The sequence below is a fragment of the Primulina eburnea genome, unplaced genomic scaffold, assembly GCF_022965805.1.
Source record: "Primulina eburnea isolate SZY01 unplaced genomic scaffold, ASM2296580v1 ctg739_ERROPOS11973397, whole genome shotgun sequence".
Classification (NCBI taxonomy): domain Eukaryota; kingdom Viridiplantae; phylum Streptophyta; class Magnoliopsida; order Lamiales; family Gesneriaceae; genus Primulina; species Primulina eburnea.
Window position 1 is genome coordinate 2,424,562 of NW_027331510.1, and position 14,319 is coordinate 2,438,880.

General features: G+C 41.8%; 1 protein-coding gene across 6 annotated transcripts; it reads left to right on the forward strand.

Moving 5' to 3' along the window:
- The first annotated feature begins 4,181 nt into the window (after positions 1 to 4,181).
- LOC140822014 (uncharacterized) lies at positions 4,182 to 14,279 on the forward strand. Of its 6 annotated transcripts, none has more exons than XM_073182734.1 (15): positions 4,182 to 4,352; positions 9,319 to 9,657; positions 9,724 to 9,809; positions 10,205 to 10,305; positions 10,476 to 10,598; positions 10,769 to 10,838; positions 11,349 to 11,435; positions 11,580 to 11,645; positions 11,738 to 11,830; positions 12,681 to 12,737; positions 12,867 to 12,995; positions 13,121 to 13,211; positions 13,383 to 13,471; positions 13,689 to 13,882; positions 13,961 to 14,279. In XM_073182734.1, exons 2-15 carry the CDS (start codon positions 9,435 to 9,437, stop codon positions 14,076 to 14,078), a joined length of 1,527 nt encoding a protein of 508 aa, XP_073038835.1. In that variant the 5' UTR covers positions 4,182 to 4,352; positions 9,319 to 9,434; the 3' UTR covers positions 14,079 to 14,279. The 6 variants fall into 6 exon arrangements, 5 of the variants coding, with proteins under 5 accessions (XP_073038835.1, XP_073038836.1, XP_073038834.1 ...); XM_073182735.1 differs by having other exon boundaries at positions 4,200 to 4,352; positions 9,322 to 9,657; positions 9,730 to 9,809; XR_012115890.1 differs by having other exon boundaries at positions 4,201 to 4,352; positions 9,322 to 9,657; positions 13,383 to 13,452; positions 13,961 to 14,089.
- Positions 14,280 to 14,319: the final 40 nt, after the last annotated feature.

A 14,319-nucleotide genomic window follows, 5' to 3' on the forward strand; every position in this document is an offset into this window, starting at 1 on the left:
CATATTCATTCACTATTTGATTTGGATTTCTACCTTGGAATGTTCTACAATCCAAACCTAATTCTTCGACTAATAATTCATGTTATGTATTGAAGTTTGATCCAAAACTTAAAACCGTAGTAGAGGAAACAAGCACATCAATCATCTTTACAATCTTAATCTTTAATAGATATATCCAAGAATGAATCACATAATCCGAAAATAACATTTATTCAAAAGTTCTATACAGAAATTGAGCATGGTTACTAGCCCGATTGAAGTGAATTGGACAGATACTGTGACGAGGTCGAACTCAAAAGGCTCGAGGTTTAGGTTGATGGTGGCATATCGCTCAGAGAGGATCAATTTCTTTTGGTGAAACAAGTACATGGCAAATGTTTGGTCGTCTTCTATGGATATTACGTAAGAATGCAAAGCATCGCCGATTGAGAACTCATTCCTTTGAATGTAATCTGTATGAATTGATTAAACTTGAAAATGAGTTTACAGGATTGTTTTAATAACAATTGTGCTTCTTCTCATTTAACTGTCATCCTTCAATTAACTAACTAACTCAAAACTAACTCTCAACTCATTATATTTGATATACCCCCCTCAAGATGTACTATAGATGTTAGTGATGGACATCTTGGACAGTAAACTTGATAGAGAAGGTGATGGTAATGGCTTTGTGAACATGTCCGCGAGTTGTGAGTTGGATCGAACTGGTAGCAACTTGATAGAACCATCTAGGATACGTCCTCGAATGAAATGACAATCGATTTCGATGTGTTTGGTCCTTTCATGGAAAACTGGATTCGTGGCAATGTGGATTGCTGATTGACTGTCGCAAAACAAAATAGCTGGTGAAGGTGGCGAGATATGAAAGTCATGAAGCAACTGGATGAGCCATGAGATTTCACTGGTGGTGCTTGCTAATGCCCTGTATTCAGCTTCGGTGGAGGATCTGGAAATGGTAGCTTGCTTCTTTGCCTTCCAAGAAATTAATGCATCACCAAGAAAGACACAGAAACCTGTGACGGACTTCCTCGTGTCAGAACAAGATGCCCAATCAGCATCGGAAAATGCTCGCAGCTGAGTAGAAGAGGAGGCAGAGAAAAAAATGCCTTGACCAGGGGCTGGTTTTAAGTAACGCAAAATATGATGCACTGCCTGTAGATGAGTCGTGCGGGGCTTGGAAACAAATTGACTAAGTTTGTGAACTGCAAACGTAATGTCCGGACGTGATAAGGTGAGGTAAAGAAGTCGTCCAATGAGCCGACGATATTGTGAGATGTCCTCTAGTGGCTCACCATCAGTATTGTTCAGACGAAGACGTGGTTCCATAGGTGTTGAAACCGGCTTGCTGGCCAGAAACCCGGTGTCTTCTAAAAGCTTTAGAGCATAATGTCGTTGGGAGAGACAAATGCCATGTTGTGATCGTGCTATTTCAAGACCAAGGAAGTACTTAAGCGAACCTAAATCTTTGAGTTTAAAATGTCCTTGAAGAGACACTTTTAAGGATTGGATTAGATGTGAGGATGGACCTGCAATAATAATGTCGTCCACATATACGAGTAGGGCCATGAATGAGTGGCCTGTCCCTTTTGTGAACAATGTGTGATCAGATTGTGATTGAACAAATCCAGAGAGAAGTAGTGCTTGAGAAAACTTAGTGTACCACTGTCGAGAAGCTTGACGAAGACCATAAATCGATTTATGAAGTTTACACACTAGTTTTTGTGATGAAGTGTTGGGCGAAACATGTTTATTGTAGCCAAGTGGTAAGTCCATGTATACCTCTTCCAACAGATCACCGTTGAGAAATGCGTTGTTCACATCCAATTGAGCAAGTTTCCATTTTTGACTAGCAGCGAGTGCTAACAATACTTTAACGGTTGCCAATTTGGCCACAGGTGAAAATGTTTCAAAGAAATCTACACCTTCCTGTTGAGTATATCCTTTCGCTACAAGGCGAGCCTTGTGTCTATCGACTGACCCGTTTGATGCATATTTAATCTTGTAAACCCACCTACAACCGATGGAATGTTTGCCAGGGGGTAAGGGAACAACTGACCATGTGTGGTTAGCTTCCATAGCATCTAATTCATCTGTCATGGCGGCTTGCCATTGAGGGAGGTGGATAGCTTGATGAAAGAATCGGGGTTCAAACTGTGAAGATACATTGAGCACTAGATGTCGATAAGAATGAGACAAGGAGTCATAAGAGATGCAAGAGTTCAAGGGATATGGAGATGTAGAGCTCAAGGTGGCATTTGAATTCATCAGGTTGCAATGATAATCCCGAAGGTACGAGGGAGGCTGTATGTTCCGAGATGAAGTGCGAAGAGGCACTAGCACCTGCTGGTCATGAGCCTGATGCTGCTGTGACGGATCAGGAGCTTGAGTCTGCTCTGACTGATCAGGAGATTGAGCCAGTGATGAAGAATGAATGCTTGAATCAGTGAATTGTAGATCCTCAACTGGTGTTGAAACTGAGTTGTCAACTTTCGGTGTAGCCATGGACAATGGTAGTACCACATTACGAAATGGATCAATTTTGGTAATTGAAGTATGGGACTGAAATGGAAATGTGTTTTCATGAAATGTAACATCCCGGGAGATAAATATTTCATGGCTCTTGACATCCAGTAATCTGTAGCCTTTAATACCTGGAGGATATCCCAAGAAAACACAAGCGCGAGCTCGAGGTGATAACTTGTCACGATGAGCAGCGAGAGTAGAAGCAAATGCGAGGCAACCAAAATTTCTCAATGAGGAGTAGTCAAAAGGTTTCTGGTATAAGAGTTCATAAGGGGATTTGTTGTGAGTTGTGGGAGATGGAACCCGATTGATCAGGTAAGTCGCTGTCAGTACACATTCTCCCCAAAGTGTAGCATCCACATGAGATTGAAAGAATAGAGCTCGAGCAACATTTAACAGATGTTGATGTTTCCTTTCGACTACGGAGTTTTGTTGCGGTGTTTGGACACACGAAAACTGATGAATGATTCCTCTTTCAAGAAATAAATCTGTGAATGCAAGTTCTTTTGCGTTATCAGTGCGAAAAGTTTTGATCTTCTTAAGGAATTGAGTTTCAACCATAATGCAGAATTTTGAGACAACTTTATGTGCTTCTGATTTATGTTGAAGAAGAAACAACCATGTAAAACATGTACAATCATCTACCAAGGTTAAGAAATAACTAACTAACTCAAAACTAACTCTCAACTCATTATATTTGATAATGGACATTGGATTTGTTCCTTGTTTCCATTCTATGTCGACAGGGCCGGTCTTGGAGGAGACTGCGCGTCATTGGGTTGCGTCTTGTCTCCTGGCACCACCCTCCTCCTTGGCAGTTGAACTGATGCAAGTATAAAAGAAGGACGTCACTTCAATTTATACTGGTTTTTGGGAAGTCTAGTTATGAAAAATCAATTCTTGAAAGTATTTAAATGTCGAAATGAGCAAAATTAGCATACGATAAGATCGACACAATAGTAAGTTAGTCTCACCTTCAAATCTTGAGCATTGTCTTGCCATTGTGCAAGGGGTGGGTCTTCGAAGGTGAAAGTATCTAGATATCACCGGCAGCCCAACAATATCGCCCGCCCCAGTACCCGAACATCTCCTCCAGAAAAATTAAGGTTAAAATGGATTGGAAGTTAGATATTAAAAAATGGAAGCTATAAAGATCCGAGGTTTCTTGATTTGTTGTAATGTCTTGCATATCTGGGAAAAAATGGTGACTTTATGGGCGAAGATGACGAGGAGTTGGGTGGTTTTGGTGATTAAATTGCAGAGATTTTCCAAAGTGTTCATTTTCAGCTTGAACATTTTAATTTTTTAATTTAATGAATGAATTGGGAATTTTGAGGAGGACACGACATCTTTTTTTATTTTAATTGGAAAAACATTTGTCAGCAGATTCAAAAATTTACACTAGAGTTTATCTGTGAAATCTTTAAGTATCGTTCTCGAGTGTTAATTATTCAAATCCCAAAATTTAAAAACATGACAACAATTGGGAGACGAAAAGATTCTCCACAAATTTTTGTATTAAATGGAGCTTATGAATCTGACAATCATAATTCGGACACTTGATTTTTATAGTAATTCGATTTCAAACTATTCCAAATTTTATAAAATTTAATCCATCACTTTCAGACTTCAGTTGACTTGAAAACATATGGACCGAAGTAATTATGTGTCCCTCCAAACTCTTCCTGAGATATAGGATTTCTTTTTTTTTCCCACCAAAATATATATTCTCCTTGAATTTTGCAGACAGATATGTTCTCTCCAATTCATTTTATCCCATCAAGGTTCTTGTAGCTTCATCTTTGTCAACCGCATGCACAATCAATCAGGTTTGCCTTTTTTTTTCGCATTCAGAATTCTGGATTCGCAAGTGGAATCTGAATCTGGGGATTATGGTTGAAGATGTCATGACATGAATATTCGTGGGTTGCTTTCATCTGTATGTTCGATTATGTTTGTGTGGTATAATTGTGTGGGATTGATCCAATCAATTAGAAAAGACTCAAAAATTTACCTGGCACTCCTTACATCATTAGCAAAGTTTCCAATCTGATTTTAGGTCGCTTTTAAATAATTATCGACTTGGTGTGTGATACCCCATGGATGGGCCCACTGCCCCTGGCCCATCTCAAGCCCAAATGGAAGACAGGCCCATCAGGGGCCCAGGTATTTTCCTATAATACAAGGTTTGAGTGTTCAGTTCATTCATTCAATATTGTTTTCAGCAGCACCCTTAGCTGCTCCCCCCATATATCCTCAGTCACTGACTTGAGCGTCGGAGGGGCTACGCCAGGACACCCTCCTGGCCCCCTCTTAACGGTCTTTTTCTTGATTTCAGGCTCAGGGTCATCTTAAAGCCTACGTCTGAACTAGTGACGCTCGTTGGGATCGGACCCTAGATTTCCCGTGAGTATCACTTGGCGCCGTCTGTGGGAAGTTTGAGTTAAGACGTAGATATGGTAGGTAAGAGAGGGAGTGGAAGAGCTACCTCAGCATCATCACGTCCTCGGAGAGGACCTGAACCATCTCGTGCTGAGAAAATACAGGAACAGACGCATCTTGAGACGAGACAGGAACAACCTCGTCAAGAGACAAGAACCGAGCAGCCCCTTCACGAGACAAGGGTCGAGCAACCCCGTCCCAATGAGAATGTGGGGAACTTGACCCTAGAACAGTTGGGTCAATTTATCACCCGAATAGTGGATGAGGCCATGAAGAGGAATCAAGAGTCTATGTTTGCAGAAGATCAGACCGCTCGCCAGGAGCGAGAGGAGAATGTGGAGGGAAGTCAGAGTAGGGTGGAGGAGACGCGACCCCGCCCAAGTGAGGAGAATCCGGAGATGGAAGAGATGTGGAAGGAAATACGGACGCTGAGGCAGCAATTGGGAAACAGAGATGCAGCCCCCAAGAAAGGAAGTTCTTTTTCCCTCGCCATTTTGGAAGAGGGGCTTCCTCCAAATTTCCGACAGTCAAACGTTGGAGAATATGATGGACATACGGACCCCGAAGAACACTTGGGGAGGTTTGAGAACACAGCTCTGTTGCATCAGTATTCAGATGGAGTCAAGTGCAGAGTGTTTCTGGGCACTTTGGTGAGGTCAGCCCAGCAATGGTTTAATTCCTTGCCGCCCAACTCCATACGCTCTTTTGAGGATTTCTCAGCTGCTTTCTTGCACCGATTCGCTAGTAGCAAAAGGCACCCAAAAAACTACTTGAGTTTGTTTGTAATGAAACAGCAAGAGGGTGAAACTTTACGGGAGTTTGTCCAGCGCTTCAACAGCGTAGCGTTGGAAATACCAGCGGTCACTCCTGACATCATGATAAGTACCTTTACCCAGGGACTTAGAGGAGGGGAGTTTTTCAAGTCGCTGGTCAAGAAGCCTCCGTCGAGCTATGATGATCTGTTGGCTCGAGCTGAGAAATATATAAATCTTGAAGATGCCCAGTGGCATAAGAGAATGGAGCAGCGACCTGGGAGGAGTGGAGTTGAGGGAGCGGAGAGAGGAGGAAGGAAGAGGGGCGCAGGGGAAAGAGAGGAGATTAAAGCTAGGGACAGAAGACAATTCTCATCACATGTTCCTCTGGATAGGAGTCGTGACGAGGTGACGGAGGTGAGGGAGCCCGAGGAGAGCTGGGAGAAGTCGCGAAGGGCTAAGAGCAGTGCTAGATTGCCTTCGCGGGATAGACGAGAAGGATCCTCATCCAGGAGTCGACAGAGGTCTCGCTCGTCTCCTAGACGTGGTCAAGGCCCTCCATGGATAAATCAGAGGGTCGGGGAGTAGAGAGGGGAAGGTCGAGGTCAAGATGTTCCTCAGGGACCCGTCGAACCGAGGGGGGGAATGAATGAGGATAACCACCCTACGAGAGGAATGATTCATATGATCTCGGGGGGTGCTACTGATGGAAACTCTGGGTAGAGCTCTAAAAGAGGCCTGAAAACGCTTACCACCTTAGAGAATATCTTTACTTCATTTTTGATGTATTTCGTTCCTGAATTTGTCTTACGTTATCAGTTGAAATTTAATAAAGCCAAGTTCTTATATTAAGTTCGTGGATGTTGTTGTATGGTGATGATGAAATGAATTAAATTTTCCTGCTAAGGCATCGCCTAGCAGAGGAGCAGAGTGGAGGAGAAGAATTTTATTTTCCTGCTAAGGCATCGCCTAGCAGAGGAGCAGAGTGGAGGAGAAGAATGAAATTATATTTTTCCTGCTAAGGCATTGCCTAGCAGAGGAGCAGAGTGTAGGGGGGGAATTAAATTTTATTTTTCCTGCTAAGACATCGTCTAGCAGAGAAGCAGAGTCGGCGATGAGAAAAATTTTATTTTCCTGCTAAGGTATCACCTAGCAGAGGAGTTAGAGGGTGGAGGTGTTGAAATTTTATTTTTCCTGCTAAGGCATCGCCTAGCAGAAGAGCAGAGTGGAGGAGAAAAATTTTATTTTCCTGCTAAGGCATCGCCTAGCAGAGGAGCAGCGTGTAGAAGAAAATTTTTATTTTCCTGCTAAGGTGCTACCTGGCAGAGGAGTTAGAATGTGGTGGGGTTGAAATTTTATTTTCCTGCTAAGGTGTTACCTAGCAGAGGAGTTAGAGGGTGAATGTGTTGATTTTTATTTTCCTGCTAAGGTATCGCCTAGCAGAGGAGTTAGAGAATGGAGGTGTTGAATTTTTATTTTCCTCCTAAGGCCCGGCTTCCTGCTAAGGTGTGGCTTAGCAGAGGAGTTAGAGGGTGGAGGTGTTGATTTTTATATTCCTGCTAAGACCTGGCTTAGCAGAGGAGTTAGAGGGTGGAGGTGTTGATTTTTATATTCCTGCTAAGACCTGGCTTAGCAGAGGAGTTAGAGGGTGGAGGTGTTGATTTTTATTTTCCTGCTCAGGTGTCACCTAGCAGAGGAGTTAGAGCGTGGTGACGTGATTTTTATTTTTCTGCTAAGACCTGGCTTAGCAGAGGAGTTAGAGGGTGGAGGTGTTGATTTTTATTTTCCTGCTAAGACCTGGCTTAGCAGAGGAGTTAGAGGGTGGAGGTGTTGATTTTTATATTCCTGCTCAGGTGTCACCTAGCAGAGGAGTTAGAGCGTGGTGACGTTGATTTTTATTTTCCTGCTGAGGTATTACCGAGCAGAGGAGTTAGAGGGTGAAGGTGTTGATTTCTATTTTCCTGCTGAGGTATTACCTAGCAGAGGAGTTAGAGGGTGAAGGTGTTGAATTTTATTTTCCTGCTGAGGTATCTCCTAGCAGAGGAGTTACGAGATGATGAGGTGGTAGTTTTATTTTCCTACTTGGGCTGAGCCTAGTAGAGGAGACAGAGGGTGAGGAGGTTGAAATTTTATTTTTCCTGCTAAGAACTGTTTTAGCAGAGAAGTCAAGGGTACGGGGAAGTGAAAATTATTTTCCTTCAAAAGCTTAGTGGAGGACCTTGAAGATGGGGGCGATGAGAGCATACTGTGTTAGAAAAATTTATTTCGTTTGTTGACAACGAAAGATGTTTGCCGCTGCTATTACGGAGATCGACCTGCCCGGTCAGGTCGTGGGGGTGTGGGGGCAACGCCCCCATAATTTTTTCAGAAATTAGACAATATGTCGCCAGTGACAGAGGACGAGCATGGCACGGGGCTGGGCGGGTGAGGACTCGACGTAGGCGCTTGGGCGAGCGTGGCGCTTGGGCGAGAGTGCGGCAGCACGGGCTGGGCGAGAGCGTGGCAGGGCGAGAGCACCTGGGCGCTGGTAGGCGCTGTAGGCGAGAGCTGGGCGTGGCGAGGCGCGCTGCGGGACGAGGCGCGCTGTCGGGCGAGGCGCTGGCTGCGCTGTTGGGAGGGGCGAGACGAGAGTGGGGCGTTGGGGCGTGGGCTAGGCGGGGCGAGAGCTGGGCGTGGCGTGGCGAGGCGCTGGCTGCGTTGTTGGGCGGGGCGAGACGAGAGTGGGGCGTGGGCTAGGCGGGGCGAGAGCGAGGAGGGCGAGGCGAGATTTGGGCGTGGGCTCGGCGGGGATGGCGATGGGCGAGAGCTGGGCGTGGGCTAGGCGGGGCGAGAGCGAGGACGGCGAGGCGAGAGCTGGGAGCGGCGAGGCGGGCTACGGCGAGACGATGAGGGCGAGTGGCTGAGATGAAGGGATGACACGATAAGTGCGAGCGCACGGTGAGGCAAGAGCTCGGGTGTTCACTTGGCGAGGCGAGGGTGAGGCTGGTATCCGGACCAAATCTTTCCCTTCAAAACAGGAAAGCGATTTGATTTATTTCCCAACTTGTGGAGACTAATGAGTAGCAGAGGAGAAGTACACACCTCACACCCGGTAACTCGGGGACAGCACAACTAATCGAACTTCGAACCTACGATTCAGTTCGACTCGGGAGGGGGAGACTGGTGATACCTCATGGATGGGCCCACTGCCCCTGGCCCATCTCAAGCCCAAATGGAAGACAGGCCCATCAGGGGCCCAGGTATTTTCCTATAAATACCAGGTTTGAGTGTTCAGTTCATTCATTCAATATTGTTTTCAGCCGCACCCTTAGCTGCTCCTCCATATATCCTCAGTCACTGACTTGAGCGTCGGAGGGGCTACGCCAGGACACCCTCCTGGCCCCCTCTTAACGGTCTTTTTCTTGATTTCAGGCTCAGGGTCATCTTAAAGCCCACGTCTGAACTAGTGACGCTCGTTGGGATCGGATCCTAGATTTCTCGTGAGTATCAGTGTGAAAGGGTAGAGATTGATTCTTTATTGATAAGCATCTCTGGATTTCGAATTGTGATATCTAATTCTATTAATTGTCACGGAATTCTTTCTAATTGTTTTTTTTTACAGCAGCTTGATTCAGAATCTGGGACCAATTCAGGAACTTCTGGGCACTGCGTCGATGTTGAGCAAGAGTGGTTTGTACTTTAAATAGCTGCAACTTTATCGGGGTTCTGTGGGCAGAGATGAGAACGGCTATTCGTGCTATAAAGCAATTAATATGCACTCTTCCAAGTAAAGGGAATTTTATTTACAATGGATCTAGGATAAGACAAGACCTTTGGTTCAATTTGAAGCACTGTGGTTTATACCGCCCATCCAGTAATGCAGACATTTGCCAATGTAGACATCCATCATACACGATTTCCAGAGCTATGTCAGTACATGCAGCTAAGCTTAGTAATGGAGGTTGTATTCCTGTGATATACGGTTATCTATGTGAATATGAAATTTTAATTTTTTTTATTGGTTTAGTGGCAGAGCAAAATAAAGGTGGACCTCTTGTAGAATATGAACGGAGGATTGCTGCTGGGGAACTATTAGATGGAGATACTTGTCAGGTATGCTAGTTATTCGATATTGCAATAGTTCTTTGGTGATTACATGATCTGCTATGCAAAAGTGTTAACATGTTACGGAGATTCAAACTCTGTGGTTGTTTAGCAAGTCTAGATGACAATAGGATGATGGCCATTTTTGGGTTGCAAATTAATTTTGGCATTGACCTCAGAAAAGGCTAAATGAAGGTGAAGATTTGGATATTTTATATGACTAAATGTCGTGATCGGAAAGGTTGAATTTTGTTCCTGATTTAATCAGTTCATCATGGCATAGATTGTTGATTTTAATATATTTTGAGGTTTGGCAAATGATCTACATCCTATTAAAAATTATCTCATCAGTGTCTTATGATGCCGTCTTCCCCGCACTAAGTATACTGAATAGTTGTTTGCAGTTAGGTACATTAGGTGAGCTTCAGCGACTCTATCTTGAGCTAGTTCAAAATGCAGAAGCTTGTCGGTTGGATCGATATGCAACTTCCGAGAAAGTTGGGAGGTGAGTGTAATTAGGCCTCCATTTTTTAGCATCATAATTGCTATTGCCAGGCGAGAGATTTATCCAGTTATGTTGCTCTAGTTGTCAACTGTTTTTTTTTTTTTAAAAAAAAATCGTGCTCCATTTTTCCTCTTATACAGATTAACTTTATCACTCTTGTCTATTTGCAGGAGTAGGTGGTTATGGTCCCGTTTCATATCACAAACTTCATATGCGCCCGTGAAAGGACTGTATCTTTATGGAGGCGTGGGCACAGGAAAGACTATGCTGATGGACTTGTTTTTCGATCAGTTGTAAGGATCACCATAAATTAAATGAGGATCATACTCAATTTAATCACTTTCTACATTCTATTGAGTTAATGTCTTTATGATTGTCAGTTTTAGGGCCATAAGCCAATTCCGTTGGTCTGAAAAAGTAAACACGTAACTCTGCTTCTCACTCGCGTTCCTCATCTTTCCAGGCCTTGCAACTGGAGGAAAAGGAGGATCCATTTCCATGACTTTATGTTAAACGTCCACAGCCGCTTGCAAGTGACATTTCAACCTTCTAAAAATTGATTATTTGGAAGTTTATTGATGTTTCATTAGAGAGCCATGGTGTTTATTCAAGCTACTTCAAAGACTTTTTTAGATTGCACCTAAATTGAATTTCATTTTTTCATTTATCTGCATATATTTTTACTACATGCTACTCATCCTGATGTCCATTGATTGCTGGACAATAATTACTCCGTCTTTTTTCTAAACGTTGGTTGAGTTTGCCTTGGATTGATTGTTTTCAAAGTTTATTCTTATCTCATTTGTTGAATAAATTTCTGATAGATTAGATGGATGGAAGTGATATCTTTTATCTTTAGATATCTTTGACGTAAAAAAAGGGATTGAATTCTCCAATTTTCGAGATTTCCATCATTTCAAAATCGAGGATTATTGGGTTTATGTATGTAGGCAACTCATTGGTGCATCCTGACTTTAACTTTAATGAGTGCAATTTTATGATCTTAGGATATATTTCAATTTCTGTTTTAAATTTGATCGCAGAAGCACAAGGGTGTAGCCGATCCTTTAGAAGTTGTTGCTGGAGAGATATCAGATGAAGCAATATTATTATGTCTCGATGAATTCTTTGTATGCCAAGAACCGCCTTGTCTTTACCATTTTTTTGCTTATGGTTGTTGAGGCTATTTAATTCCCAGGATAGTCATGTGTGGGCCATCACTATCTAGGATCCGTTTTCTTACTTAATATAATCATGATTTTTCCCTTTCTTAGGTAAATGACGTTGCTGATGCGTTAATTCTAAATCGTCTATTCAAGCAATTATTTAGTAATGGAGCTGTAAGTAATTATATAACATCCAATTTGGAGTTTTAATATCATCATACTTCGACTCATGCATTTAATAATTTTGTGATATGAAACATGAGCAGATTCTTGTTTCTACTTCGAATCGAGCTCCAGATAATCTTTACGAAGGGGGTCTGCAGAGAGATCTTTTTCTTCCATTCATCGCTACTCTGAAGGTGATGCTTATGTATGTATCTCATGGTTACTATGAATGCTGAACAAGAGGCTATGCTGTTGTTTGGTGTCCAAGAGAGTTAAATTTTTCGTTTTGAGAATTTTGATTTCAGGATTTGTTGTTCTTGGCAGTCAATCATACATTGGAAAATCAAATTATTGGCAACTTCCCTTTTACCTCGATTTTTTTATGACAGACTCCCACATATCTATCCTGGTAAACAAACAATACAAAGAATGAAAATAGCCCTTTGGTATGGTTATGGGAATTGTGTTAGTTTCTTAGGGTTGTGTTTGGTTCATAGGATAAGCATGGGATTGGTACTGATCCCTCTTGATCAGATGTTTACCCATATAACCAGTCCGTCATGTAGGGTGAAGCCTGAAACTCTAGACATGATTTTCACAAAATGTCTTGACAAGTAATCACACAAAGAGAGAGTGATGTTTTATTACTCAGTGTAAAACCATCTTGACTATACATGGAAAATATAATATTACCCCTTCCAATTTCTGTGAAAAAGGGGTTGTGAGACCCTAATCATATCAATTGTCCGATTCAAATCATTTCCACCAAACCGATATTGTCAATCAATTTGTATTTCTCATCCTATGATGTCATTAATTACAGTATAATTCATAATTTTAAATTCTATCTCACCAACCGAGCGCAATATAATGCTACATTCATGCAGAAAGACACTTCAAACATATTTCCATATGTTTAAGCTTTGAAGATATTTGATCATCTTGTTCTTGTAGCATCAGTACGTATTACACTTGTTTGTTTACTAAATTATTAGGGAGAATACATTTTAATTTCTCCAAGTTAGTAATATGTTGTTAATGCAGGATAGATGTATAGTTCATGAAATCGGTTCATCCGTCGACTACCGAAAAATGACGTCGGTAATCTTTCAGTGTTTCAGCATCATGTCAACACCCTGCACACTTTCACACATTCAACATGTAAAACATCAAGAGAGATGTTTGTGTTTTGGTGTGCTGTCCATATAATTAGTTTCATCTGAATTTCAGGCACAGCAGGGTTTCTATTTTGTCGGGTTACATTTATCTAGCATTCTTAAACAAAAATTTGAACAATTGATTGGGGAACAAGTAGCTGTTCCACAGGAGGTGGAAGTTGTTATGGGGAGAAAATTGCAGGTAATTTCAGTAGAGTAGATTCAGCTATTATCTACTTCCTTCGGCAGCTTAAAATAACATCAGAAGTAAGATAGGCTTTGATATTAAGCTTTTTTCCGTTCATTTTCAAATTTATTACTTCTTAGGTTCCACTTGGTGCCAACGGATGTGCATATTTCACTTTTGAGGAACTTTGTGACAGACCTCTTGGGGCTGCAGACTACTTTGGATTATTTAGTAAATCCGCTTTAGCCTTCACAGATTTCTTGAGTTTTTGTTTCACTTTTTGATATTGCATGACAATACGAGGTTGCATCTATGATGATGTGTTACATGTAAATTCTTCATGGAAGTATCATTAATTATACATTATATTGCTCAGTATCATACTTTCTTTTTATTTATCAGAGAGGTTTCATACTCTGGCTTTGGATGGTGTACCGGTTTTTGGCCTTCACAATAGGACTGCTGCATATCGGTTTGTCACTTTAGTCGATGTTAGTCCTTTTATGCTAAAAAATTAATTGTACTTCTTTATTTGCTCGAAGTTAGATATCTGATTGTAGATTTTTTTATTGACCACTCCACTACAAACATGGATTTTTGAAATGTACGTTTTCAAAATCAGGATTTCAACTAGCAATTTAATTTATTTAGCATCTCATGAATTGGAGTATACAACTTGACCTTCTGAATCACCACTTGCGTGTGTAGGTCATGTATGAGAACAAAGTTAGATTACTGTGCACTGCTGAGGCAACTCCAATCGAACTTTTTGAACAGATAGTAACAATAGCGGATGCTCGGCAAATGGCACCCAGAACCTCTTCAAGATCGAGGAAATTTGACGTTTCTGACATTTGTGTGGACAACGAGCTGGGTTTTGCAAAAGATCGCACCATTAGTAGGTAAGAACAAGATCGAGCTATGTCGACGTGTTGTCACTTAATGGTTAGTTCTCATGGTGTCAACTCTTTGGAATGCAGATTAACTGAGATGAATAGCAGAGAGTACTTGGAGCGACACTCAGAATTGTTTGAAGTAAATGAGTTATTGCTTGGCGGTGATTTTTTGCTTGGGAGCCACCAGTCACACATCCAATAATTGATCGCTTTTTGAAAACAAATAATTGGTCCCATTTAAGCCGGGACACGAAAACTTGGGTGATGACGAATGATTGGATTGAAATAAGAAATCCTTGTTACATTTTTTTTGTCGGATAAGATTGTTGGACCGCTTTTTTTGTAAGAAGAGAATGCTGCTATTTGTTTATAGTAAAGTTTAATTTCCAAATGGCCAGTGTATAAAATAAACGTACTCAGTTGGACATTTAAACAACAATTTA

Bases quoted from the DNA above. Each gene is read 5' to 3' on its own strand.
- LOC140822014 (XM_073182734.1), top strand. From the start codon at position 9,435: ATGAGAACGGCTATTCGTGCTATAAAGCAATTAATATGCACTCTTCCA. The intron at 12,996-13,120 runs GTAATTTCAGTA...ATTACTTCTTAG, and splicing joins TTATGGGGAGAAAATTGCAG to GTTCCACTTGGTGCCAACGG. The intron at 13,883-13,960 runs GTAAGAACAAGA...TTTGGAATGCAG, and splicing joins AAAGATCGCACCATTAGTAG to ATTAACTGAGATGAATAGCA.